We start from the raw sequence: 27,530 nt of genomic DNA on the forward strand, positions 1-27,530 counted from the left end.
TCAAAACTAGAATCCGTTATAAACCGTGTTTATGTGACCGATGTGAAATGGCTAGCTAGTTGGTGGTGCGCGCTAATAGCGTTTCGATCGGTGACGTCACTCGCTCTGAGACCTTGAAGTAGTGGTTCCCCTTGCTCTGCAAGGGCCGCGGCTTTTGTGGAGTGATGCTTCGTGGGTGTCCGTTGTTGATGTGTGCAGAGCGTCCCTGGGCCCAGGTTGGGGCGAGGAGAGGGACGGAAGCTATACATTTAGCAGGAGTGCAGATGTGAATTTAGATATTGCACACGCGCACTTTAGTTCCCTAACAGAAATATGCAGATGCACGCTAGAAAACTTAAATAGGATCTCGCTAGCTCGTGCTTAGCTCTGCCCACCTCCTTCCCACTATGACTCATTTGTTCCCAATGGAAACGACAGGCTGTGGTCTATCTTGGTTTAGTTATAACAAATATTTGGAATGCAACTGCGTTAACTTTCGAAACCGAAATTTATGATCAAACACAAAAACACAATGACCAGCCTTTTGTCTTTGTTCTCTAGCAATCGTGTGTTCCAATTAAATTGACTTGTTGCTGATCCCCGCTTCTCCATCCCATCTATGTAAATTTTCCTGCAACAATTAGACATAATGGGCAATGTTAATTGGCAGGTGGAATGACGCCCAATGAGGTTGCAAGCTTAAAGTGGGAGGCGGGGTCAGTACAGTATAGTCCAATGAGGTTGCAAATGAGGTTGTGTTTTGGCTCGTGACAGCTTGTCAAAAACTAGCTGAAATTATACAAAACGTCCAGAAAAATCACTTTAATCATTCTAACACTCAATTGTCATACATTTTCCATGTCTATGGCTTCATTCTGTTCTATCCCTTTCCCGTGTTTTATACAAATCTATGCATTTTTCTGGAGAGTTGTCTTTACAGCACGACCAAACTTCAAATGCATTTCATATTTCAATACAATTTTCCAATCAATATTTAAATTAAAAATTAAATATAAAATTGCAAAATATAAAACACTTAAAATACATATTTATCACTTTACTATTACATAAATTCAAGACTAATTGTAATGCCAGTCTTTGTGCTATCATGCCAACTCCTTTTCACTCATTGTCATGCCATGTTAGGCTCAACTATGAGCAATGGAGTTGGCATTATAGCACCAAGTCTTGAATAAGACAGATGTGTGCATTATCTGTCAAACAGCAAAATACAAAACACACTTGAATATTGAACCACTTATTGATCAAATTTCCCTCAACTACAATTAACATCTGAACTGACCATGTTAAATTAAATCGAACAACAAAACCTTACTGTAAAAGTAGATACACTAAAAAGGCTTATTGCCCAGTTGACATGCAGGACAAAGGCCAAATAATCTTAGCTGCCTGTGCTGGTGTTCAAACAATACTGTATCTACATAGAGTCTGGAGATAGTTTGACAGGTCAGTTGGCTTTAGTGGTGGGGAAGTGGCAACTTCGGCAGATCATTCAGTCTAGTTTATTTAGTGATTTAGCAGTGCCATTCTTCTCCATGAAGTCCCTCAGCTTTGTGGGGAAGTCGGTCATGACCCCTGTAGCTCCCAGGTCAAAGGCTCTCTTAAAGTCCTTCTCGTCGTTCAGCACCCAGACATAAACCTGAAATGTAAAAAAATAAGAGCACATATTATACAACGTGACTGTGATAAAAAGCAAACGATAGCAGTTGTCAGAATGGCCTTACTTGTATTCCCCTTGCTGTTAGGTGATTGAACAGAGCTCTTCTCATCAGCAGGCTGCATGAGAAAGGTTAGACCCTGATTAATGAACCTCATCATTTATGATACATATCACCTGTACTGGACCACAGCCAACCACTGATCAGAATTACTGAACCACTGATCAGAAGTAAATGTAATGCTATGTGAGCTCCTTCTGAAGGGTGCAATGGAGCAGTTGTTCCAAGTGGAAGGTACAGTAATCTCAGACTATTAGACTTACGTATCTGCCAGCCAGGTGATGACATGCTGACTCCTGGTCATCTTATCAGGATCCCTCATAAGATGTCTGTGGAATCAAATACAGGCAATACATAAGTGAAAATAAAGGAATCAAAAGCACACTTAAAACAGATCAATCCTCTTTTAAAGGATAGAGGTTTTGCGAGCCAATGACTTGGAGTCTACAGGTACACCTGCACTATCCATGAGTTCATCTGACTCTGGGTAAGATGAAAAATGTACAGAATCTCACAATATCCCTTTGAAAAGGACCCTCCGATGAACAAAAAGAAAAATGGCTAGCTTATAACAAACCACAGTGGCTTCAACCTCTTTACGTCCAAATTCAGCTGCTTTAAATGGAAAGGCATTTATTATTAATCCATATGATCCCTGCTGTTGGGCTTACTTCCAAATTGGAAAGTATTTATAATCCAGAGAACAAACAGGCATGTTATTCGAATCATTTAAATTGTGCCCAGAGATCAACTTTCAAACGGCAACCTGTGGTTCCTGATAACAAGAGATTGAGAGGGAGGAGAGCGAGTGAATAGAGAACTAATCTCACTTTGTCACATGCACCAAATACAACAAGTGTAGACCTTACCATAAAATGTTTACTTACAAGCTATTAACCAACAGTGCAGTTCAAGAAAGAGTTAGGAAAATATTTACCAAAAACAAAAAAGTAACAATAACGAGGCTACATACAGGGGGGTACCGATAGCGAGTCAATGTGCAGGTTAGTCGAGGTAAATTTGTACATGTAGGTAGGGGTGAAGTGACAATGCATAGATAAACAGCGAGTAGCAGCAGTGTACAAAACAAATGGGATGGGGGGGGGGGGGGGGGGGTCAATGTAAATAGCCCGGTGGCCATTTGAGTAATTGTTCAGTCATCTTACGGCTTGGGGGTAATAGCTGTTTAGGAGCCTTTTGGTACTAGACTTAGCGCTCCGGTAGCGCTTGTCGTGCGGTAGCAGATAAAACAGTCTACCTACCCTCATGGAGTCTGACAACATGAGGGTATTGTGAGGGGAGGTATAGCGCCACTTATCTTACAATAAGATACTTGACTAAATATCTACTGGTTAAAATCATTGATTACATTTATGATTGTAAAATGACAGCTTAATATAGTAGTGGTTAAAACATTTGCATGCCTTGCAAGAACAACAACTTCCCTAATAATCCTGTTTACAGACATCTGATAATCAAGTTGCCTGATGGGAAAAATGCAGAAAGTAAAAATAAACGTTTGAAAACAGTGACCATATCATTTTTGGTGGAAGCCTATTTGATTCCGAGTTCGGACATATAAAGTTGGTATTTGTAAACACTTTTCGAACTCACTTTCACTCAAGCCTAAGAGGGAGGCTCCTGCTGCTCGTGATAGCACGTGGAGATAAAATACACAGAACTCCGATAATTATTATAATATTTTTAAGTGTTTACATGTTCTAATAAATCGAAAGAGCAAAACTTTATTTTTTATTAAAAAAAAAAAATGGTTTATGTTAGGTATGCACATTTATATTTTTAGCCGACCCTCCTTAACCAGTTAACAAACAGTTAAATTAGTTCCAAACAGTAAAATTACGTGACAGCCTTAAATACTACGCATGCATACACAGAATAAATGTTTCATTGTGAGCATAATTGAAACATACAACAATAGCAAGCATATCGTCTCACAGCCAAAAAACTATATTTAAGCAGTAAGGCCCGAGGGGGTGTGGTATATGGCCAATATACCACAGCTAAGGGCTGTTCTTACGCATGACGCAACGCAGTCTGACATACCACGGCGTTCAGCCAATCAGCATTCAGGGCTCGAACAACCCAGTTTCTAATATCGAACATGCAACTCCTGTAATTAAAGTAGCCAATGTGTTTTTACATTTTCAATCATTATCCCAAATGCAAGTCGCAGGGACACAGATTCTAAAAAGCAGACAGATTTCATACAGTATGTGAAAAATATGAAAACCTGCTAGAAAATTAGAAAGAAGGGGAATCTAAAGATGCAACAACCCTGATGGATTGATAATATGACTAGGATTGTGCCATTGACTTCCGGATATCGAATATTGATATGAAAACCAATAGAAGAGGATAGAAATGCTATTTATGGGCATATTTTATTTACTTTTATTTATTTAGGGGAATCCAATTGAGACCAGTGTCTCATTTACAAATGGTGCCCTGAGGACAAATATTTTTAAAAAACAAGACAGCTATAAATACATTACATCAGGTTATTACAAGTTTGATTAATCAATTGCACACTTCAGTGAACAGTTTTAAACTGCCCTATCGGCACCAGGTGTAATTTGTTTTGTAAATTATTCCGTAACTGTGGTGCATTAAAACTAAAGGCAGATGGATATACAACACTTTGTGGGGTTTTAAACACGACATGTAAAGTGTGGGTCACATATTTCATGAGGTGAAACAAAAGATCCCAGATATTTTCCATATGTACAAAAAGCTTATTTCTCTAAAATGTAGTGAAACATTTTTGTTTACCTCCCTGGTAGAGAGCATTTCTCCTTTGCCAAGATAATCCATCAACGGGACAGGTGTGGCATTTCAAGAAGCATGATCATTACACAGGTACACCTTGTGCTGGGGACAATAAAAAGGTCACTAAAATGTGCAGTTTTGTCACAACACAATACCACAGATGTCTCAAGTTGAGGGGGAGTGTGCAATTGGCATGCTGACTACAGGAATGCCCACCAGAGCTGTTTTCCGAGAATTGAAAGTTAATTTCTCTACCATAAGCCGCCTCCAACGTTGTTTTATAGAATTTGGCAGTACGTACAACCGGCCTCAACCACAGACCACATGTTTGGCGTCATGTGTACGAGCAGTTTGCAGACTAACCCCACGGCCGCCATGGGGCAATAGTAGGGCAGACATAAGCTACGGACAACGAACACAATTTAAATCGATGGCAAATTGAATGCACAGAGATACAGTAACGAGTTCCAAAGGCCCATTGTTGTGCCAGTCTTCCTCCACCATCACCACATGTTGTTTCAGCACGATAATGCACAGCCCCGTGGCGCAAGGATCTGTACAGAATTCCTGGAAGCTGAAAATGTCCCAGTTCTTCCATGGCCTGCATACTCAGACATGTCACATATTGAGCATGTTTGGGATGCTCTGGCTCAACAGCGTGTTCCAGTTCCCGCCAATATCCAGCAACTACGCACAGCCACTGAAGAGGAAAGAGACAACATTCCACAAGCTACAATCAGCCTGATCTACTCCATGCGAAGGAGATGTGTCGAGCTGCATGAGTCAAATGGTGGTCACACTACTGGTTTTCTGATACACAGTCCTACGTTTAAAAAAAAAAAGTTGTCTGTGACTAACGGACGCATATCTGTTTTCCCAGGCATGTGAAATCCATAGATTAGGGCCACATTTATTTAAATTGACTGAACTGTAACTCAGTAAAATCTTTGAAATTGTTGCATGTTGCGTTTATATTTCTGTTCAGTACATTTCAACAGTGAAGTGAGGTATGTTGGAAGCTTTTGAAGCAGAGCTTTGCAAACAACAAGGGGGTAACGAAGTGATCGACAGGACTGAGGTCCAGCCGACCTTCTGATGCAGTGATGAGTCTTAAAACTGTCTGTCACCTGTAATAAAGCAAAGGACGATATGGTAGAAGGCATCCAAAGGTTTAAAAGTAGTGGCTGCTGCATTCTGGTAAATGGTGTCACCATAGTAAAGAACTGTCAGGAAAGTTGACTGTAGAATGTGCTTCCTGCGGTTAATGGACAGGCAAGCTCTAAACTCAGCAAAAAAAGAAGCCTCACTGTCAACTACATTTATTTTCATCAAACTTAACATGTGTAAATATTTGTATGAACATAAGATTCAACAACTGAGACAAACTGAACAAGTTCCACAGACATGTGACTAACAGAAATTGAATAATGTGTCCCTGAACAGTGGTTGGGGGGGGGGGGGGGGGGGGGGGGGGGGGTCAAAATCAAAAGTAACATTCAGTATCTGGTGTGGCCACCAGCTGCATTAAGTACTACAGTGTATCTCCTCCTCATGGACTGCACAATATTTGTCTCCGTCTTAGGCGTCTCACAGTACGGACATTGCAATTTATTGCCCTGGCCACATCTGCAGTCCTCATGCCTCCTTGGAGCATGCCTAAGGCACATTCACACAGATGAGCAGGGACCCTGGGCATCTTTCTTTTGGTGTTTTTCAGAGTCAGTAGAAAGGCCTCTTTAGTGTCCTAAGTTTTCATAACTGTGACCTTAATTGCCTACCGTCTGTAAGCTGTTAGTGTCTTAACGACCGTTCCACAGGTGCATGTTCATTAATTGTTTAGGGTTCATTGAACAAGCATGGGAAACAGTGTTTAAACCCTTTCCAATCTGTGAAGTTAGATTTTTACGATTTATCTTTGAAAGATAATGTCCCTTTTTCAGGACCCTTCTTTTTCTTGCTGAGTTTGTCTACAAGAAGTCCACGTTAAATCTTAGCTTCTAAAGTTTTTTTTTTAAAACAATAGATCTTTATCAATCAAAATGTTAAGATATTTATAGGCAGGAACCCACTCGATGAGAGATACAGTGGGGCAAAAAAGTATTTAGTCAGCCACCAATAGTGCAAGTTCTCCCACTTAAAAAGATGAGGCCTGTGATTTTCATCATAGGTACACTTCAACTATGACAGACAAAATGAGAAAAAAAAAAAAATCAGAAAATCACATTGTAGGATTTTTAATGAATTTATTTGCAAATTATTGTGGAAAATAAGTATTTAGTCACCTACAAACAACCAAGATTTCTGGCTCTCACAGACCTGTAGCTTTTTATTTTAGAGGCTCCTCTGTCCTCCACTGGTTACCTGTATTAATGGCACCTGTCCACAACCTCAAACAGTCACACTCCAAACTCCACTATGGCCAAGACCAAAGAGCTGTCAAAGGACACCAGAAACAAAATTGTAGACCTGCACCAGGCTGGGAAGACTGAATCTGCAATAGGTAAGCAGCTTGGTCTGAAGAAATCAACTGTGGGAGCAATTATTAGGAAATGGAAGACATACAAGACCACTGATAATCTCCCTCGATCTGGGGCTCCATGCAAGATCTCACCCAGTGGGGTCAAAATGATCACAAGAACAGTGAGCAAAAATCCCAGAACCACACGGGGGACCTAGTGAATGACCTGCAGAGAGCTGGGACCAAAGTAACAAAGCCTACCATCAGTAACACACTACGCAGCCAGGGACTCAAATCCTGCAGTGCCAGACGTGTCCCCCTGCTTAAGCCAGTACATGTCCAGGCCCGTCTGAAGTTTGCTAGAGAGCATTTGGATGATCCAGAAGAAGATTGGGAGAATGTCATATGGTCAGATGAAACCAAAATAGAACTTCTTGGTAAAAACTCAACTCGTTGTGTTTGGAGGACAAAGAATGCTGAGTTGCATCCAAAGAACACCATACCTACTGTGAAGCATGGGGTGGAAACATCATGCTTTGGGGCTGTTTTTCTGCAAAGGGACCAGGACGACTGAAGGAAAGAATGAACGGGGCCATGTATAGTCAGATTTTGAGTGAAAACCTCCTTCCATCAGCAAGGGCATTGAAGATGAAACGTGGCTAGGTCTTTCAGCTTGACAATGATCCCCACCCAACACACCGCCCGGGTAACGAAGGAGTGGCTTCGTAAGAAGCATTTCAAGGTCCTGGAGTGGCCTAGCCAGTCTCCAGATCTCAACCCCATAGAAAATCTTTGGAGCGAGTTGAAAGTCCTTGTTGCCCAGCAACAGCCCCAAAACATCACTGCTCTAGATGAGATCTGCATGGAAGAATGGGCCAAAATACCAGCAACAGTGTGTGAAAACCTTGTGAAGACTTACAGAAAACGTTTGACCTCTGTCATTGCCAACAAAGGGTATATAACAAAGTATTGAGATAAGTATTTGGTCAATAACAAAAGTTTATTTTCCACCATAATTTGCAAATAAATGCATTAAAAATCCTATGTGATTTTCTGAATTTTTTTTCTCATTTTGTCTGTCATAGTTGAAGTGTACCTATGATGAAAATTACAGGCCTCTCATCTTTTTAAGTGGGAGAACTTGCACAATAGGTGGCTGACTAAATACTTTTTTGCCCCACTGTACATCCAATGAGTCAATATGTAGCCCATCTGAGAAAAATGTCCATGAATTACAGAACATACACTACCAGTCAAAAGTTTTAGAACACCTACTCCTTCAAGGGTTTTTCCATATTTTTACTATTTTCTACATTGGAGAATAATAGTGAAGACACCAAAACTATGAAATAACACATATGGGATCATGTAGTAACAACAAAAAAACAAAAAAAAAGTGTCAAACAAATCAAAATATATTTTATATTTGAGATTCTTCAAAAAGCCACCCTTTGCCTTGACAGCTTTGCACACTTCAGTTACCATAGTAACTGAAACAGTGCCATGTCCAGATCTAAAACAACATTGGTGCATATTTAGAATATAGTTATTATTAGCTGGGAGTGGGTCAGAGATTCTAATACTTTGGCTAGGCAAGATAACTTGGAGATTGGACAGTAATTACCTAAATCAGAAGGACCTCCCTGCCTTTATGTAGCGGGAGGACATGTGCCGCTTTCAAAACCTTAGGGATAACACCAGGAGCAATTGTCAAGTTAAAAGATTCAACAATGAGTGTGGCAGGAGGCTGTAGTAAGAAGAGGTCAAGTGAACCAGCCCCTGTGGATTTCTTTACGTCGATCTTTAGCAAGGCACTTAAAACAGACATTGGCTCATTCATCCCCCCTCCTCTCTCCTGTAACTATAACCCCCAGGTTGTTGCTGTAAATGAGAACGTGTTCTCAGTCAACCTAATTGGTAAAATAAAATTACAATTAAAAATGAAGAAATCTTTATAAAATAATTGCCTCTACATTTCTATAGTTGAATTTTGGCTAGGCTACTTTGAAGCAAGGTAAGACATGCCTCATAATGTCAAGTAAAACGTGTGTGTGTGTGTGTGTGTACAAACACTAGAACCAAGGAGGATAGGTGTTACATGTAAAATTATGGCCTAAGCTAAGTTAAGTGGGTGTGTGTGTCTCTGGGTGTTGCATACTTAGTGACGATGGAGGGCATGGGGATCTCCAGGAACTGCTCTTTGAGGGGCACAAATGGCAGGAGGCCGGTGTAGAAGAGACCCACCAGCATTAGAACCCTGCGCATGCTGAACAGCACTGGGATACGAGGGTTCTACAACACAGACAGGAAAGTACAAGGTGGTGATAAAAACTAAGTCCACAATCCAGCTATCCTAGTATGACAAAGAACTCAGTCCTCCTACTTGCTAAAAAGGTTCTTCCCAAACACCCATCATAAAAACATGTAAATATAATTTCCAATTTTGTGTTGATCAAGGTAAATATTATCAAGCATAAACAGATTATATCATTATACAAGGAAATGAGCCATTAGATACCTCCTTGTAACACTTCTGCACAATCTGGTTGCTAGAGTTGCCCCAAACAGTGATGTGTTCTCTGTCATACTTCACAACCAGCTCTGAGACCTGCAGAACAAACAAGTTCACAACCCACAATGAGAACACTTACCCCATAACACACTCAAAGCACCCACTTCTTTCCTGAAATGTCTAACCCCAGGCCACACCTTCTTGATAAGGGTGTCATTGTTGACCTTGATGTCAATGTTGACAGGGGTATTAGGGAAAGCCTCAAACACATCCCTGAGGAGAGGAATGTGTTTGTCCTCCCCTCCCTCACAGACGCATTCTGTAGACACACACAGGGAAACATTAAGAACACATCCACACCTACCAAAGCAGCATGTACTACATACAAACAGTGATATTCACCTCTCTGGAAAGTCACACCAAGCTTGCACAGGTAAGGAGGCAGATCCTGTAGAGAACAAACATATTACACACATTTTATCATGCATATCCCTTTTTGTGTTGTCACAATACCAGGAAGTAAGGAAGAAAAAGAAACAAAACATGAAGCAGACTTAATTATTTGAGGAAAACACTTCTAATGTTGGAAAAAACAGCCGTATGATGTCACCCAGAGTCACATGTTTATTTTGCAAGCTACAGCACACAATATTTTTTATAAAAGTAGGCTATAAAAAAGGACCATATAGTTTATTCTGCCTCATGTACTCTTTCTTGCCAAGGAAAATCTGGTGTCGTATTATTGCGATACTGGTATCGTGACACTAATCCCTTGAGATTTATTCTTTGGTCAAAAATCAGATTAAACTTTTGACAGAACCTATTCTAATAGGGAGATAAATGCAACAAAAGACTTGGAAGTAGAATTACATGAAAGCAGAGTTCAAGACCTGGAAAGTGGCGTCTAAAATAGCCCAAGACAGGAAGAAAGGTAGGGACCTTGGAGGCCTTACGGACCACTTGCCTCAATGAGGCCTAGGTAAAGTACGTATATTTTTTATATGGCTGTTGAGAAGCCAACCTTGCGATACTCACGGCGTAGGCCACGTCAGAGATGTAGGCACTGATGCCAGTCGACCTCTCCAGGTTGGCATCGTGTGACACGACCACCTGCTCATCCTTGGTCATGTGACAGTCCAGCTCCAGCATGTCAGTGCCAAGGTCCACTGCACTGGACACATGTAAAGGAGACAATCACACACATATACCCAACCAGCAGTAAGTTGAGGATAGCATCAACAAATCTAGACAGGGTACACACACGTACTGTTCAGCAAGCAGCGTTGATGTCCATTACATCTTCCTCCCTTATTGGGATTTATTGTGCATCCTGTCTTGCAAACACACGACCACCCTCTTGACAATGCCATAGCCAACTACACCACCGCAACGCTAGCAAGTCGATGGCACAGATGTTGGCATTTCAAGCCAAGGAGTGAAGCTAACCAATTCAACTCGGTTACCCACAATTCAAAGTGGTGTGCATTTACCAAAATAAGTAATAATGCATATTTTGTCTCTGTGTTTCATAATTTTCCTTCAATGCTTCACTCCAGCACACCGACATGACATGATTTATACTTTTGAGTCTTGACTACTATCACACAATCATCCTCTACTAGCAATAAAACAAACTTGATATGAGTCCTTTTGGCAAGCTGAATAGTACATTCAGCAGAATTCTATTTTAACCATAAGGACATCCAGTCCCATCTGCCTACTTCCTCCATAGAGAATGTAGGTTTACCATCAACTATGTTCCATGTGTTATCTGCTTATGGCATTGCTTGCTGTTAGTCTGGATATTTAGGCCAACACAGGAGGATTAGGCTATGTTAAACATGACGCAGCACGAGTCAATGGGAGGATGTGGACTTGACTCACTGCTTGAAAGCTGCCATGGTGTTCTCCAGGTTTTCACCTGCCCCTGCAAATACAGACATGACAGAAAGAAGTTCATAAATTAGAGGTGCCCGAAACGAAGTCGGTGTGAGCCAAGTTAGCGAGATGTCTTGAGGTACAACACTGCCTTTTGGTAGTTCCAGTTTCATGGATGTGTTATGTATGGATGACGCAAGATTCCAGCAACACTCACCTCCACGATGGGATATGTGTCTGCTCAGGAATGGCTCTCTCTTCCGCCGATGCAGAAGTGTTGGGCATTTCAATAACAAGGCAGAGGTGAGCACATACCCCATCACAGTAGACAACACGTAGACAGCAGCACACATCTCTGATTCTCCTTTAGCTCAACTGGGAAAGGTTAACATGTATGGTCAAGCATAACTATACTAGCAAATACTGATAAGTCACCATGATTCAGCTTTAATAAGTAGGTCGGATTAAATTTTTTAAAATGTACACGTTCATACTGCTGTACAGTAGCCCAAAATTGGACTAAAGTTGCCTGTTACTGCTTAGTCCAAGGACCTTCTTACATGTTCTGTTTGGAAGCCAAAGCACCCATATACTCCATCTAAACGTGAATCGAATCTCAATTGCGGTACAGTTCTAGAAACAAATTCCTTTCATATCACATCAAAATAATGTAATAAATGCAAAAAACACTTAATGTAGAATGTTTTAACCGGTTTCAATACATTTGCAGCCGACAATTTTTTTTCAGTGACAACACGTTGTTGGCGTCTGTCTTCCGTTTTACACACAGGTGTTCGGAGACGCTGATAGCTAACTAATTAGCACAGGTTGTCAGTTCACTCGGTCTTCCGTCTGTTTCCGTAACAAGGAAATATGGCGATGTTGGAACCCTAACCCTATAAAAAAGGTGTGTCAATTTAACCTTTTGTTTTTTTCAAAAAGCATTTCTTGTCGATATGAAAAAGGTCCTTATGCTTCCAAAACCATACCGCAAGCGATGCGTTAATAATGTTCAGACGGAGCGTCGGGGCTCTTAACAAAATCACCCCCTACAGAAGCTGCCTTTGTGTAATGCAATGGAACCAACGATTTATATAAATCATTGAATAGAACTGAGTCATAATCATGACTAGCTTTACGGCACAGTACAGTACATGCTGTACATGAAGATACAATAATGATGACAAATAGCTAGCAATTGAATGTCAGATACCGTCCGTGTAGATGGGCTAAAACGTTAGTGAATGTGTTTAGCTACAGTAGTGTGAGCCAACAAATTGCATTTTACCTTTGACAACAAACGAACTTTTCTTCTGGATATGTGGAAACTTCTGCCCGGTAAACGCCAAGGTTTATGCAAGTCCTGTCTGCTGAACGCTATTACAACTGCAACCACAGACAGAACAATCTTTACTTCAACGACAGATGGCATAAATCTTCTGATTTGATGAGGTTTAACGGAGGTTGGCATACACTAAATGTGGCATTACCGCCACCTACTAGACTGGAGTACAACTCCCTTATACTTTTCTTGAAAGAAAAAAAAAGATCAGTAAACAAAGCTCCCGAGTAGCGCAGCGGTCTAACTGCATCTCAGCGCTAGAGGCGTCTCTACAGACCCTGGTTTGAATCCAGGCTGTATCACAACCGGCCGTGATTGGGAGTCCCATAGGGCGGCGCACAATTGGGTTAGGGTTTGGCCGGGGTAGGCCGTCATTGTAAATAAGGCTAGTTAAATACTTTAAAAATATATTTTTTAATTTTTTTACATGGAACACTACACTAACACATAAAAAAAGTAAAAACACCACCCTACTCCACTATTTAGTACTACCTAAGTCCAACAACCTGAAAGGACACCACCACTTAACACACCCTGTAACTCTTCTGATGTCAAGTCTGGCACACCCAAATACCTCTTTGCAGCTGCCACCATAACCTCAATTTTCTGCGACTTATGTTCCATTCCTGCAGAACAGTTGATAACCATTGCTATAAATGCTAAAAATCCAATCTTACTGAAACATATCACTTGTTGGCCTATCCCTCTGTACTGGTACAGATCTACTACTCACACCACTCCTCCCAGGATCCCTACCCCTTGACTCGTCTTCTTCTGCCTCAGCATGACAACTTCTGCACTACTCTGACCCTGGAAACCGCAACCTGCCTCTCTCGCACGGGATATGTCTGATCCCCAGCCCCGTGGGCACCCCTACAATTAACACATACCCCTACTTTCCCCAATGCTACACATTTCTTTGTCTCGTGCCTTTCTGCACACTTAACACCGAGGAACCTCGCCACTACACATTGCAGCCACATGCCCATAAGCTTGACCCCTGTAAGAACATAATGTATTTGGCACAAAAGCTTGTACAGGATAATTTATATATCCTAACAACACTTTGTCGACAAAGACTCAACATCAAAACTCAAAAGAACAGAACAGACTCCTGTTTCACCACTCACGCAACCCTGTCTGCATCGCACTAAACGACAAGCATCACAAACAGCGGGAATCTTCCCCTTCATTTGGTCAACTTTTACTGCTACCCCCAGTAATAACTCCTTACAATGGTGTACTTTTCTTGAGAGCAAAAAATGTCATTTGACGCGGAGCGGCTTTCTCTCTTTGACCATCAGAAACAAGCAATTATCACGAGACCACTTCTAATTACCCTCACCGATTTCCCAGCACCAAACTCTGTTTTCACCCACACTGAAACCACAAATGAATCAGCAAAAAAGGCAAGGGTCTACTTTTTCCTAAAGCTTTACACCTGTCACACTCATCTTTATCCTGAACCTCAGTGCAAGCCTCCGGCCCCGAGAACTTCACCACACCTACAATTTCTCCTCCCGTCTTCAGCTCACTCTGCTTACACTTCCTATCATTCTTCTTTAAAACAGATATCCCTTTTTTCCGCTTTTTTTTTTTTACCGATTCAAGCTCACCCTCTTCCTCCCTCTCTTTCTCTTAGACCTCCTCTGCCTCTCCATTCCTCCTCCGTATTCCAAGTATACGTCTACTTATGATAATAGTGCACTTCTGACATACATCTTGTTCTTGCCTTCTCAAGGGACGCCATTTAACCGACTGTCACAATCTCCGTACAATCAGCACGAACCCCTCGGGATGTAACACTCAACAGTGCAGCTGCTTCGTCTTGACGTTTTCTTTTTAAAAAGCTACCACGATGCTTTTCCATTTCAAACAAGCGTGCTCTTCCATCCACGGTCCACCGTCTAGCTGCATCTGCAATCTTCTTCTTCTTAGGGATTTAATGACGGTTGACATCCAATTGTTACATTACCGCCCCCAACTGGACTATAATATAAATCAGTATACTTTGTGATACAAAGGGGGAAAAGGAAAGAAATAAACAAAAAATACGTATAAAAAAAATACACCCATTCCACTACTTTGACCCTATCTGCTCCTGCATCATGCCAACGGCCAGGGAGGACAGGACACCACCACTCAACTTCATACTTTCTTCTACATAATCTTCTGTCCCATGCCTTCCTGCACACATCCCACATCTTGGAATCTCCCTCCAACACGCTGCTGCGACATGACCATAAACATTGCACCTGAAACACCACAGTGGATTTGGAACACTAAGCTCTAACAGGATAACTGATATATTTTAACATAACTTTGTCGGGTAAAGCCTCTAAAAAGGACTGACCATGATTCCGTTTCACCACACTCACCACCCGGTCTGCACCGTACCAAATGGCAGGCGTCACAAACACCAGGCATATTCAACTTCAATTATTCCACCTCCACACTTAACACTACCCCATGAATCACTTCATTAAATGGTGCCCTATTCCTAAGCGCAAAGCAAGAAACAGATCTTGACCCAAGTTGCGTGACACGGAGCACCCGCTCCCTCTGGGCAGAGGAAACACAAACAAATATCATAAGTCCACTACCGGTTACCTTCACTGATTCAACTGCACCCAACTCCTTTCCCACCCACCCTGAAACCACAAAAATGTCACTTCCACTGGACCAGATTCCTCTTTATCATGTCCATTGATGACAGATTCAGGCTCTGAGCTCTTCACCACACCTCAGTTAACTCGCCCTCATTCACTTCCATTTCACCTCCAGAACTCGGTGTGGCGTAGGGCTCACTCTGTTACACTTGACCCCAAACATCTTCAACACACTTCCTCTCTATTCCGTCATCTCCAACAGATTCAGACTCAACCTTTGCCTCCCTCATTCTCTTCAACCTATTCTTCCTCTCTTTTTCCCTCATTTCCTCCTCCGAAATCCAATTAAATGACTCCTTATGAAAATATTCCCCTTTTCCGCAGCAATCTCTTTCTTGCCTCCTTGAAGGACGCCATCTCTACTGCCACTCCATCCATCTGTCGTTCTCCTTTGCACACAGCTGATACTTTGTAGCCCACATACTCATGATCATTATTGCAATGTCGCTGATTGGCCACACCGAAATATTCTTATTCTCACGTATAATGACTTTCACAACAATCGGATGTGCATTACGCCCCCTGTTGTGATGGTGGATAATCCCAAAAAGTAAATAAAGCATGGTAAAAAAATGCAAACTATCGTACAAACTATCAAAAAGAAAGTTAAACTTTCCCACCCACCCATCAACTTGCCTTTCTGTTAAAATTCTAATCAGGTCCTTACACGGGCTTAGAAGAATCCTGTGAGGGCAGGACATTTTCTGGTGACAGTAGTCCTTGCAGTGCTTCTGCCGTAAAGTCTTGGAACCCCAAAAACATTTTTGACTGTGGAAACAATGATGTCCAGCTTCTTTGACCAGCAGGGTCAAATAATAATAATCTGATTGCTCTGGAGCAGTTTTTCATCAAGGATATCTCTGTACTTTGCTCTGTTCATCTTTCCCTCGATCCTGACTAGTCTCCAAGTCCCTGCCGCTGAAAAACATCCCCACAGCATGATGCTGCCACCACCATGCCTCATCGTAGGGATTTTGCCAGGTTTCCTCCAGACGAGATGCTTGGCATTTAGGCCAAAGAGTTAAATCTTGGTTTCATCAGACCAGAGCATCTGGTTTCCTGAAGGTCTGCCAGTCCTTCAGGTGCCTTCCGCCTGGCCACTCTACCGTAAAGGCCTGATTGGTGGATTGCTGCGGAGATGGTTGTCCTTCTGGAAGGTTCTCCCATCTCCACAGAGGAACTCTGGTGCTCTGTCAGCGTGACCATCGGGTTCTTGGTCACCTCCCTGACCAAGGCCCTTCTCCCTCTCTTGCTTATGTAACAGTATAGACTTTACGTCTGTCCCCTCGCCCCGACCTGGGCGCGAACCAGGGACGCTCTGCACACGTCAACAGTCACCCTCGAAGCATCGTTACCCATCGCTCCACAAAAGCTGCGGCCCTTGCAGAGCAAGGGGAACCACTACTTCAAGGTCTCAGAGCAAGTGACGTCACCAATTGAAACGCCAATAGTGTTTGGGGACCTTCAATGCGGCAGAAATGTTTTGGTACCCTTCCCCAGATCTGTGCCTGGACACAATTCCTTCGGCCTCGTGGCTTGGTTTTTGCTCTGACATGCACTGTCAACACTGGGACCTTATATAGACAAGTATGTGCCTTTCCAAATTATGTCCAATCAATTTAATTTACCACAGGTGGACTCCAATCAAGTTGTAGAAACATCTGAAGGATGATCAATAGAAACAGGATGCACCGGAGCTCAATTTTGAGTCTCATAGCAAAGGGTCTGAATACTTATGTCATTTTTTAAAAAAATGATAAATTAGCAACAATTTCTGAAACCTGGTTTTTACTTTGTCCTTATGGAGTATTGAATAAGGCTGTAACATAATTTTTAAAAAATTAACTGAAGGGGTCTGAATACTTTCCAAATGCACTGTACATACAGTAATCACAGTGCTTTGTCAAAAAGGAAGAATAATTGAAATAGATTTTAATGGGCTATACATTGTCAGTGTCTTGTATATTGATATGATGACATTTAACATTTCGTTACCAGGAGAGCCACCAGCTAGAAGAAAATAGATTCAGTTTCAAAGCTGCAGAGCAATTGCTCTTCCTCTATCGCCCGCCAGCGGAGAAGGCTGAAGGACATGTCTCAGCTAGTGAAGAAGTAAGCTAGTGCACATGCATGCACGCGATCACACACACACCTTCGCTCTCTTTCTCTAAAAGGTTTCATGCACCCTAACACAGTTTTTCAAGGCCCTCTCCATCATTCATCAACAGATGCAATACGGAGACACTGCCAGAGGACGATGTAAAAACCTTGGATGAAATCAAGGAGCACATTAAAGCAAGACCCAACACTTTCTTTGAAACAGGCTTTCCTTCCAAAGAAAAATGCGTATGAGTGTCACTACATTAAAAACATTATTTCACAGGTCTTAGAGGAGGGACATTTGAAAGAGTCGTTGGCTGTTTTCCTATTCTGATGATTTACATACAGTACCAGTCAAAAGTTTGTACACACCTACTCATTCAAGTTTTTTAAATATTTTTTTTACTCTATTTCTACATTGTAACAAATATGGTGTGGTAACCAAATAGTGTAAAACAAATCAAAATATATTTATATTTAAGATTCTTCAAAGTAGCAACCCTTTGCCTTGATGACAGCTTTGCACACTCTTGGCATTCTCTCAGCCAGCTTCATGAGGTAGTCACCTGGAATGCATTTCAATTAACAGGTGTGCGTTTTTAAAAGTTAATTTGTGGAATTTCTTTCCTTAATGCGTTTGAGCCAATCAGTTGTGTTGTGACAAGGTAGGGGTGGTATACAGAAGATAGCCTTATTTGGTAAAACTCCATATTATGTCAGGAACAGCACAAAAAAGAAAAGAGAAACAACCGTGCATCAATACTTTCAGACATGAAGGTCAGTCAATTCGGAACATTTCAAGAACTTTGAAAGTTTCTTTATGTGCATTCGCAAAAGCCATCAAGCGCTATGCTGAAACTGGTTTTCATGAGGACCGCCACAGGAATGGAAGACCCAGAGTTCTCTGCTGCAGAGGATACGTTCATTAGAGTTACCAGCCTCAGAAATTGCAGCCCAAATAAATGCTTTAGAGTTCAAGTAATAAACCCATCTCAACATCAACTGTTCAGAGGAGACTGCATGAATCAGGCCTTCATGGTCGAATTGCTGCAAAGAAACCACTACTAAAGGACACCAATAAGAAGATGACACTTGCTTGGGCCAAGAAATACGAGCAATGGACATTAGACTGGTGGAAATCGATCCTTTGGTCTGATGAGTCCAAACTGTAGATTTTTGGTTCCAACCGCCGTGTCTGAGACGCAGAGTCAGTGAATGGATGATCTCTGCATGTGTGGTTTCCACTGTGACGCAGGGAGGAGGAGGCGTGATGTTGTGGGGGTTCTTTGCTGGTGACACTATGATTTTTTTAGAATTCAAGGCACAGTTAACCAGCATGGCTACCACAGGATTCTGAAGCGACACGCCATCCCATCTGGTTTGCGGGACTATCATTTGTTTTTCAACAGGACAACGGCCCAAAACGCACCTCCAGGCTGTGTAAGGGCTATTTGACCAAGAAGGAGAGTGATGGAGTGCTGCATCAGATGACCTGGCCTCCACAATCACCCGACCTCAACCAAATTGAGATGGTTTGGTATGATTTGGACCGCAGAGTGAAGCAAAAGCAGCCAACAAGTGGGAACTCCTTCAATCCTGTTGGAAAAGCATTCCAGGTGATATTGGTTGAGAGAATACCAAGTGTGCAAAGCTGTCATCAAGGCAAAGGGTGGCTACTTTGAAAAATATAAAATATATTTTGATTTGTTTAACTTTTTTGATAACTCATATGGAATAATGTAGTTATTTCATATTTCACTATTATTCTACAATGTAGAAAATAGTACAAAAAAGAAAACCCTTATATGTGTCCAAACATTTGACTGGTAATGGCTTGTTAAATAAAACAGTTATCATTCATATCTCACAAACCACAGGCTATATCTCAATCTTGTTCTGGGCAATGTAAGTGTGACTCTCCTGAGAAAACAGTCAAAGAAAGTAGCTTCCACTACAATGGATTTGTTAACTCTTAGAAATGTTAACATACTATACACCTTATTTAGCGAATTGTATATTTATATTAAAAACCATAAACTGATTTGTCGTCCTATTCCAAATATCTCCATCAGATGGAGGTGATATACAACAAATAATAATTCATCTTTCAAGCTGTTTTTGTTCAAAACTTGGCATTTAGATTTATGGAGAAGATGGCAACAGATTGACTTTTCATGATTAGAAAAATGTATCTTCCTCATCAGATTTTCCTACAAAGATGAATATGAGAAATTCAAGCTGTGCCTCACGGTTTTACTGCTCCTTTTCTCCTTCATTGATAAAAATGTTTTTTACCCTTTTTCGTGGTATCTAATTGGTAGTTACAGTCTTGTCCCATTGCTGCAACTCCTGTACAGACTCAGGAGAGGCGACGGTCGAGAGCTGTGCATCCTCCGAAAAACAACCTAAAAAGTCTATATACAGTGTGTGCAAATGAGGTAAGATTAGGGAGGGAAGGCAATAAATAGGCCATAGTGGCAAAATAATTACAATTTAGCAATTAAACACTGGAGTGATAGATGTGCAGAAGATGATTGTGCAAGTAGAGATACTGGGGTGCAAAGGAGCAAAAAAATAAATAACAATATGGGGCTGAGGTAGTTGGGTTGGCTATTTACAGATGGGCTATGTACAGGTGCAATGATCTGTAAGCTGATCTGATAGCTGATGCTTTCAGTTAGTGAGGGAGATACAGTGCCTTGCGAAAGTATTCGGCCCCCTTGAACTTTGCAACCTTTTGCCACATTTCAGGCTTCAAACATAAAGATATAAAACTGTATTTTTTTGTGAAGAATCAACAACAAGTGGGACACAATCATGAAGTGGAACGACATTTATTGGATATTTCAAACTTTGTTAACAAATCAAAAACTGAAAAATTGGGCGTGCAAAATTATTCAGCCCCCTTAAGTTAATACTTTGTAGCGCCACCTTTTGCTGCGATTACAGCTGTAAGTCGCTTGGGGTATGTCTCTATCAGTTTTGCACATCGAGAGACTGACATTTTTTCCCATTCCTCCTTGCAAAACAGCTCGAGCTCAGTGAGGTTGGATGGAGAGCATTTGTGAACAGCAGTTTTCAGTTCTTTCCACAGATTCTCGATTGGATTCAGGTCTGGACTTTGACTTGGCCATTCTAACACCTGGATATGTTTATTTTTGAACCATTCCATTGTAGATTTTGCTTTATGTTTTGGATCATTGTCTTGTTGGAAGACAAATCTCCGTCCCAGTCTCAGGTCTTTTGCAGACTCCATCAGGTTTTCTTCCAGAATGGTCCTGTATTTGGCTCCATCCATCTTCCCATCAATTTTAACCATCTTCCCTGTCCCTGCTGAAGAAAAGCAGGCCCAAACCATGATGCTGCCACCACCATGGTTGACAGTGGGGATGGTGTGTTCAGGGTGATGAGCTGTGTTGCTTTTACACCAAACATAACGTTTTGCATTGTTGCCAAAAAGTTCAATTTTGGTTTCATCTGACCAGAGCACCTTCTTCCACATGTTTGGTGTGTCTCCCAGGTGGCTTGTGGCAAACTTTAAACAACACTTTTTATGGATATCTTTAAGAAATTGCTTTTTTCTTGCCACTCTTCCATAAAGGCCAGATTTGTGCAATATACGACTGATTGTTGTCCTATGGACAGAGTCTCCCACCTCAGCTGTAGATCTCTGCAGTTCATCCAGAGTGATCATGGGCCTCTTGGCTGCATCTCTGATCAGTCTTCTCCTTGTATGAGCTGAAAGTTTAGAGGGACGGCCAGGTCTTGGTAGATTTGCAGTGGTCTGATACTCCTTCCATTTCAATATTATGGCTTGCACAGTGCTCCTTGGGATGTTTAAAGCTTGGGAAATCTTTTTGTATCCAAATCCGGCTTTAAACTTCTTCACAACAGTATCTCGGACCTGCCTGGTGTGTTCCTTGTTATTCATGATGCTCTCTGCGCTTTTAACGGACGTCTGAGACTATCATAGTGCAGGTGCATTTATACGGAGACTTGATTACACACAGGTGGATTGTATGTATCATCATTAGTCATTTAGGTCAACATTGGATCATTCAGAGATCCTCACTGAACTTCTGGAGAGAGTTTGCTGCACTGAAAGTAAAGGGGCTGAATAATTTTGCACGCCCAATTTTTCAGTTTTTGATTTGTTAAAAAAGTTTGAAATATCCAATAAATGTCGTTCCACTTCATGATTGTGTCCCACTTGTTGTTGATTCTTCACAAAAAAATACAGTTTTATATCTTTATGTTTGAAGCCTGAAATGTGGCAAAAGGTCGCAAAGTTCAAGGGGGCCAAATACTTTCGCAATGCACTGTATGTGTCTCCAGCTTCAGTGATTTTTGCCATTTGTTTCTGTCATTGGCAGCAGAGAACTGGAAGGGAAGGCGGCCAAAGGAGGAATTGGCTTTGGGGGTGACCAGTGAAATATACCTGCTGGAACGCGTGCTACGGGTGGGAGCTGCTATGGTGACCAGTAAGCTGAGATAAGGCGGGGCTTTACCTAGCAAAGACTTGGAGATGACCTGGAGCCAGTGGGTTTGGTGGGGAATATGAAGCGATGGCCAGCCAACAAGAGCATACAGGTCGCAGTGTTGGGTAGTATATGGGGCTTTGGTGACAAAACGGATGGCACTGTGATAGACTGCATCCAATTTGCTGAGTAGAGTGTTGGAGGCTATTTTGTAAATGACACCGCCAAAGTTAAAGATCGGTAGGATTGTCAGTTTTATGAGGGTATGTTTGGCAGCATGAGTGAAGGATGCTTTGTTGCGAAATAGGAAGCCGATTCTAGATTACATTTTGGATTGGAGATGCTTAATGTGAGTCTGGAAGGAGAGTTTACAGTCTAACCAGACACCTTAGAAGTATTCTGTTTATTTGTCTAAAAACTCTAGTCCTTGCCAATGACAAGCATACCCATAACATGATGCAGCCACCACCATGCTTGAAAATATGAAGTTATAAGTACTCAGCAATGTGTTGTGTTGGACTTGCCACAAACAACACTTTGTATTCAGGACATAAAGTAAATTTCTTAGCCATATTTTTTGCAGTATTACTTCAGTGCCTTGTTGCATACAGGATGAACATTGTGGATTATTTGTATTATATACAGGCTTCCTACTTTTTACTCTGTCATTTAGGTTAGTATTGTGTACTAACTACAATGTTGTTGATCCATCCTCTGTTTTCTCATATCACAACCATTAAACTCTGTAACTGTTTTAAAAAATCATGGTGAAATTATTGAGCAGTTTCCTTCCTGACCGGCAACTGAGTTAGGAAGGACGCCTGTATCTTTATAGTGAATGGGTGTATTGGTACACCTTCCAAAGCCTAATTAAGAACTTCACCATGCTCAAAAGGATATTCAGCATCGGTTATTAAAAGAAAAAAAATACACATCTACCAATTTGTGCCCTTCTTTGCGAGGCATTGAAAAACCTCCCTGGTCTTTGTGATTGAATATGTGCTTGACCTTCACTGCTCGATTGAGATACCTTACAGGTAATTGTGTGTGTGGGGTACAGAGATAGGTTAGTCATAAATAAATAATTTAAACCACTACTATTGAACACAGAATAAGTCCATGCAGCTTATGTGATTTGTTAAGCACATTTTTACTCCTGAACTTATTTAGGCTTGCCATAACTTGTTATTGTGTGTAGGCCAGTGACACAAAATCTTAATTTTATCCATTTTAAATTCAGGCTGTAAGACAACAAAATGTGGAAAAAGTCAAGGGGTGTGAATACTTTCTGGAGGCACTGTAAATCTTCAGTTATATTATATGCTTTGTCAAACTTGAAACAATAATTTCAAATAATTTATCTGTGCCTGTTTGAGGTTGCCTGGCTTAATAAACCAATAAAGTCCCAAAACTGCAAACCCTGCCCATCTGGCACTTCAGGCAGACTCAAACAAGTGCTCAAATGATTTGAACCCAGTTCTGCCCTAAACATTTGATTGACCTGGCATTTGGGATTTTGTGTGTGTGCATGCGTTTTGTATTACTTAATTGTTTTGTGTGTATTTAATGTGTGTGTAAAGTTGGTAATTGATATTTTGTGTGGCAGTTTTGGCAACTCTACAATGGACTCTCTCTGTTCAGGATGCATCGGCTCAAAGACTGTAAAGCAGGGGTTCTTAAACTTTTTCAGCCTGGGACCCAAATGAGAAATTCTGTGTTTTCCTAGGACCCAAGCTTAGGAAAATATGCAACTATACACAAATATCAGTACATTTTGTTGCCCTTATGCCTAAAAAAAATGCAATATAGACAACAAAAAAATAACAATGAAATAACAATAAATATATTTGTTTATTTTTCTCCATTAACAACACTCTTACATACCTGTCTACGTTGGAACTGTTGCTTTTAAAATACAATTCTGAACTGGACTAAACTGATTGATCACATAACACAGATGTATAATAGAACAGACACAGGCTTTTTGATCGTGCAACCCTAAGTAACAGTACAGATAACAAATTCTGGCCTACTGTACGTCTTACTGTATAAGTTATTGTTGATAGAAAGTCTAGGTTGGAACTGTTGCTCTTAAAATTCATATGTTTTATTCTGAACTGGAATAAACTGATTGATCACATCACACAGATGTAGACCAGAAAAGACACACATACACACAGTCCTAATGATATATTATATACTGTGGGGGGGCTGCCTACCTACCTGTTATAGGATTTTTATGAATAATGACTAAATGATGTACACATTTAACGTAGAACTTTAACTAAACAGAATACTACTATGTCACTGTATGAATCTTATTATAATCATAACACTGAATATAATGTGTGTAATTTTAGTCAAGAATTAGAACAAGGACTTTCTGTTCCTTGTTAGAAACTAATGAAGCTATCGTCAGACGGGCTGGAATACTGTGTACCTTACAGGACATTCTGTCCCTACCCAGGGAGGGGAGAGACCTTGGGCTTGTAGTAGATAGTTTAACAGGTGGCAGACAATGTGAGAAGGCTTGTGAACTATATTGCCATTGTATCTGAGAGGAGGAGGGACATTTATGACGAAATGTGAGGTATATAAACCAATGTACATGGTATTATGACCAGAGCTCTCGAGAATAAACGCTATTGGCTAATTTTGGTGACTGGTCTCTGTCCATTTTATGAAAATAAGAACCTTACAAATTCTTAGAAATGGACCGAGTGTTTTAATTGAATTGGTTAAATGAACACAAGAACTAAATTCATCTAACACTACCTAGTTAAGTTGCCTAACATTATCCCCCTTTCAACATTGTTTTTAAGTGTTTAATCATGATTGCGGCTGACAAACATGATAGCTAGGCTACATTGATTGATTGATGGACCATGTCTATTTGACTGACCACATCAAATTGGCTAGCTAGCTAATAACAGATCATGTCAATATGGTTAGTTTGCTAACTTTCAGGGGATAAACTAGATGGCTATATCCACTTTTACTTGAGTAAAAGTAAAGATATCTTAATAGAAAATGACTCAGGTGATAGTCACCCAGTAAAATACTACTTGAGTAAAAGTGTTTGGTTTAAATATACTTAAGTGTCAAAAGTTATTTTTTATTTACAGAGAGCCAGGGGCACTCCAACACTTGGACATCTTTACAAATGAAGCATTTGTGTTCAGTCCGCCAGATCAGAGGTAGTATAGATGACCAGGAATTTTCTCTTGATAAGTGTGTGAATTTTACAATTTTCCTTTCCTGCAATGAGTTCAAAATATAACGAGTACTTTTGGGTGTCAGGGAAAATGTAAGGAGTAAAAAGTACATTATTTTCATTCGGAATGTAGTGAAGTTAAAGTTGGTCAAAAATATAAATAGTAAAGTAAAAGAACAGATACCTAAAAAAAACTACTTAATTAGTACTTTAAAGTATTTTTACTTAAGTACTTTAGACCACTGGGTTCAGATCTGTGCTATACTACTATCTGTCCTTGGTACTATCACCAAACAAAATACACACTAATCTTTCAGTATGCGAGGATACCTTCAATATGACACTTTGTACTATTCGGTGGATACATAACCTCAACCCCTGGCCCACTGCACTGTGATCTGTGATTTATTATTACCGTTACAAAGTCATTGGGTAACGTCTTTATGGACTAGTCCATTTCTTAAAATGTGTATTTTACAAAGTGAGATACTAAGAAAATCGTTTGGAATAAGTAATTCATTGAATTGTTAGACAAAGAGAATGGGTAATTATTTGATGTCTTTCTGATCTGACCTTGTCTACAGAGCCTGTCGTGACGTGTATGTCCACTCTGAGTAGGAAGTACTACACCCCTTGAGTAAACTGGTTTGGTTTAGTCCCTCAGATTCACAGTATTGCGTGAAGTTTCTGCATTGTGTTGTGCTTTTTCTTGATTGTGAAGACTGGAAGGTAAGTAGCTAACTGAAAGTCTAGCTATGTTGAAATGTTTAATATCCTGAAGTGCCGTTTCTCTGGCAACACTGAGGATTAATGTCATGAGAATGGATTGTAATAAAGCTAATTTCATTCAAACTTAGCTAGCTCGACGACAAGGCTTGCTACATAACCTAGCCAACTGTCAAGGAAATATTTATTTTATTTAACTAGGCAAGTCAGTTAAGAACAAATTCTTATTTTCAATAAGAGGGTTAACTGCCTGTTCAGGGGCAGTACGACAGATTTGTACCTTGTCAGCTCGGGGATTTGAACTTGCAACCTACTAGTCCAACGCTCTAACCACTAGGCTTCCCTGCCAAACAACCTTTTCAGGAAGTACAGCAAACGTTAGCTTCTAGCTAAATGTTAATTTCTATAGTTTAGTTTAAGCAAGTTCACTTACTGATTTACCAAACCCTGTTTTTAACTAACAGCTTTGCCACTTGTCACTTTCATTGGAGAGTCAGCCAACTTGGTAATTGTATGATTTGATTGCTAATGTCGTGGTCAAGCTCCATTCCAAGTTATATTGGTCGTTATCAATAAAACTGCGTGCCGTTTAAGGCATTGTTAACAGTATTTGGTTGTAATATCATCACTTGAAGAACATAGTCAGAACGACAAATGTCCGATTATACAGCAAGTAACTGGATGCTTTTCATGATCAGTAAACATCAATTGATCACAATTTCAGATACTTGAGGATAGCCTGACGATATCTATCAATATTGGCCACCATAAATTTGATATGAGTGATATAAAATAAAAGTGAACTATACCTGTTGAGGTGGTTTAGGTTAATTTCCAACCCTTTGTGCGCTCTGTCTGTCAAACTGCAGAAGGGCGCATTTGCCGATGTACTGTTCCTATTAACGTTACTTGATGTTTACTTTGGAAGCTACCGGTAGAAACGTTGTACAGTTGGCTAAACACAGTGATAAGTAGACCTAAAGTACTTTTTTTTATCCAACCAACGTAGGCCTGCCTACCTAGTTACGTTGCCTGACATTATCCCCCTTGCAACATGTTTGTGTTTCATCACTATTGCGGCTGACAGACATGATAGCTAGGCTACATTGATTCGACTGACCATATTAAATTGGCTAGCTACCTAATAACAGATCACGTCAATAGGGTTAGTTAGGTGGCTATATCCAAATATTGTTTGATTTGCTTGCCATCTATAGTGGTGATGACAGAAGTCTGACTGACCACTTTACTTGGATGAGGACTTGCCGTTGACAAGCTTTAAAAAAAATAATAAACGTTAAAAAAAAGCCTAATATCTGATGAAGCAAGCTAAATGACACATGTTGTTTGCATAGCTAGTTACATGCCAAATGGTTAGGCTACCCTCACGTATCTGAAATTACTTGATCAATTGATGTTGACTGATCATGAACATCAGTTACTGGCTGTATAACTCTGATGGAACGACATTTGGAATAATCGGAAATGTGTACTTCTGACCATGCTCTTCAAGAAGTCATGATATTAAAACCAAATATTTATAAGATTTAACAATCCCTTGAAAACAGCACAAAGTTGTAAATGGTTTTAGCGGAGCTAGGGTCTCCTTGCCTCAGCAGCCAAGCTACGATTTTTTCCCCCAAGCTAT

At 40.7% G+C, this 27,530-nt stretch overlaps 2 protein-coding genes across 11 annotated transcripts in view; one reads left to right on the top strand and one right to left on the bottom strand.

Annotated features, from left to right (window-relative positions):
- Window positions 1–786: 786 nt before the first annotated feature.
- Window positions 787–27,003, bottom strand: gdpd1 (glycerophosphodiester phosphodiesterase domain containing 1). 9 transcript variants are annotated; one of them, XM_021587287.3, is made up of 12 exons: window positions 26,692–27,003; window positions 12,642–12,739; window positions 11,571–11,728; window positions 11,360–11,402; window positions 10,511–10,646; window positions 9,878–9,923; window positions 9,673–9,794; window positions 9,482–9,571; window positions 9,122–9,255; window positions 1,982–2,047; window positions 1,725–1,776; window positions 787–1,639 (listed from the first exon to the last, which is right to left on the bottom strand). In XM_021587287.3, exons 3-12 carry the CDS (start codon window positions 11,704–11,706, stop codon window positions 1,493–1,495), a joined length of 972 nt encoding a protein of 323 aa, XP_021442962.2. In that variant the 5' UTR covers window positions 11,707–11,728; window positions 12,642–12,739; window positions 26,692–27,003; the 3' UTR covers window positions 787–1,492. The 9 variants fall into 9 exon arrangements, 5 of the variants coding, with proteins under 5 accessions (XP_021442962.2, XP_036821581.1, XP_021442963.2 ...); XM_036965686.2 differs by lacking the exon at window positions 26,692–27,003 and adding an exon at window positions 14,428–14,642; XM_021587288.3 differs by lacking the exon at window positions 26,692–27,003 and adding an exon at window positions 14,415–14,629.
- LOC110507350 (NADPH--cytochrome P450 reductase) overlaps window positions 25,693–27,530 on the top strand; it is a 44,777-nt gene continuing 42,939 nt past the window's right edge. Inside the window, exon 1 of one of the 2 annotated variants that reach the window (XM_021587283.3) lies at window positions 25,693–25,885. The gene's annotated coding sequence lies outside the window, so the exon portion shown is untranslated. The remainder of the gene's footprint in view (window positions 25,886–27,530) is intronic. The other variant, XM_021587284.3, reaches the window with a different exon arrangement.

This window comes from Oncorhynchus mykiss, chromosome 27 (assembly GCF_057628025.1).
Source record: "Oncorhynchus mykiss isolate SJ-2025 chromosome 27, ASM5762802v1, whole genome shotgun sequence".
Taxonomy (NCBI): domain Eukaryota; kingdom Metazoa; phylum Chordata; class Actinopteri; order Salmoniformes; family Salmonidae; genus Oncorhynchus; species Oncorhynchus mykiss.

What these genes read in the sequence shown, in the direction of transcription:
- gdpd1 (XM_021587287.3), bottom strand. Translation starts at nt 11,706, where the DNA reads ATGTGTGCTGCTGTCTACGTGTTGTCTACTGTGATGGGGTATGTGCTC. An exon ending in TCTCTGACGTGGCCTACGCC is followed by an intron (nt 9,924 to 10,510) that starts GTGAGTATCGCA and finishes TGTTCTCTACAG; the next exon opens with GATCTGCCTCCTTACCTGTG. An exon ending in TGGTGTGACTTTCCAGAGAG is followed by an intron (nt 9,795 to 9,877) that starts GTGAATATCACT and finishes GTGTGTCTACAG; the next exon opens with AATGCGTCTGTGAGGGAGGG.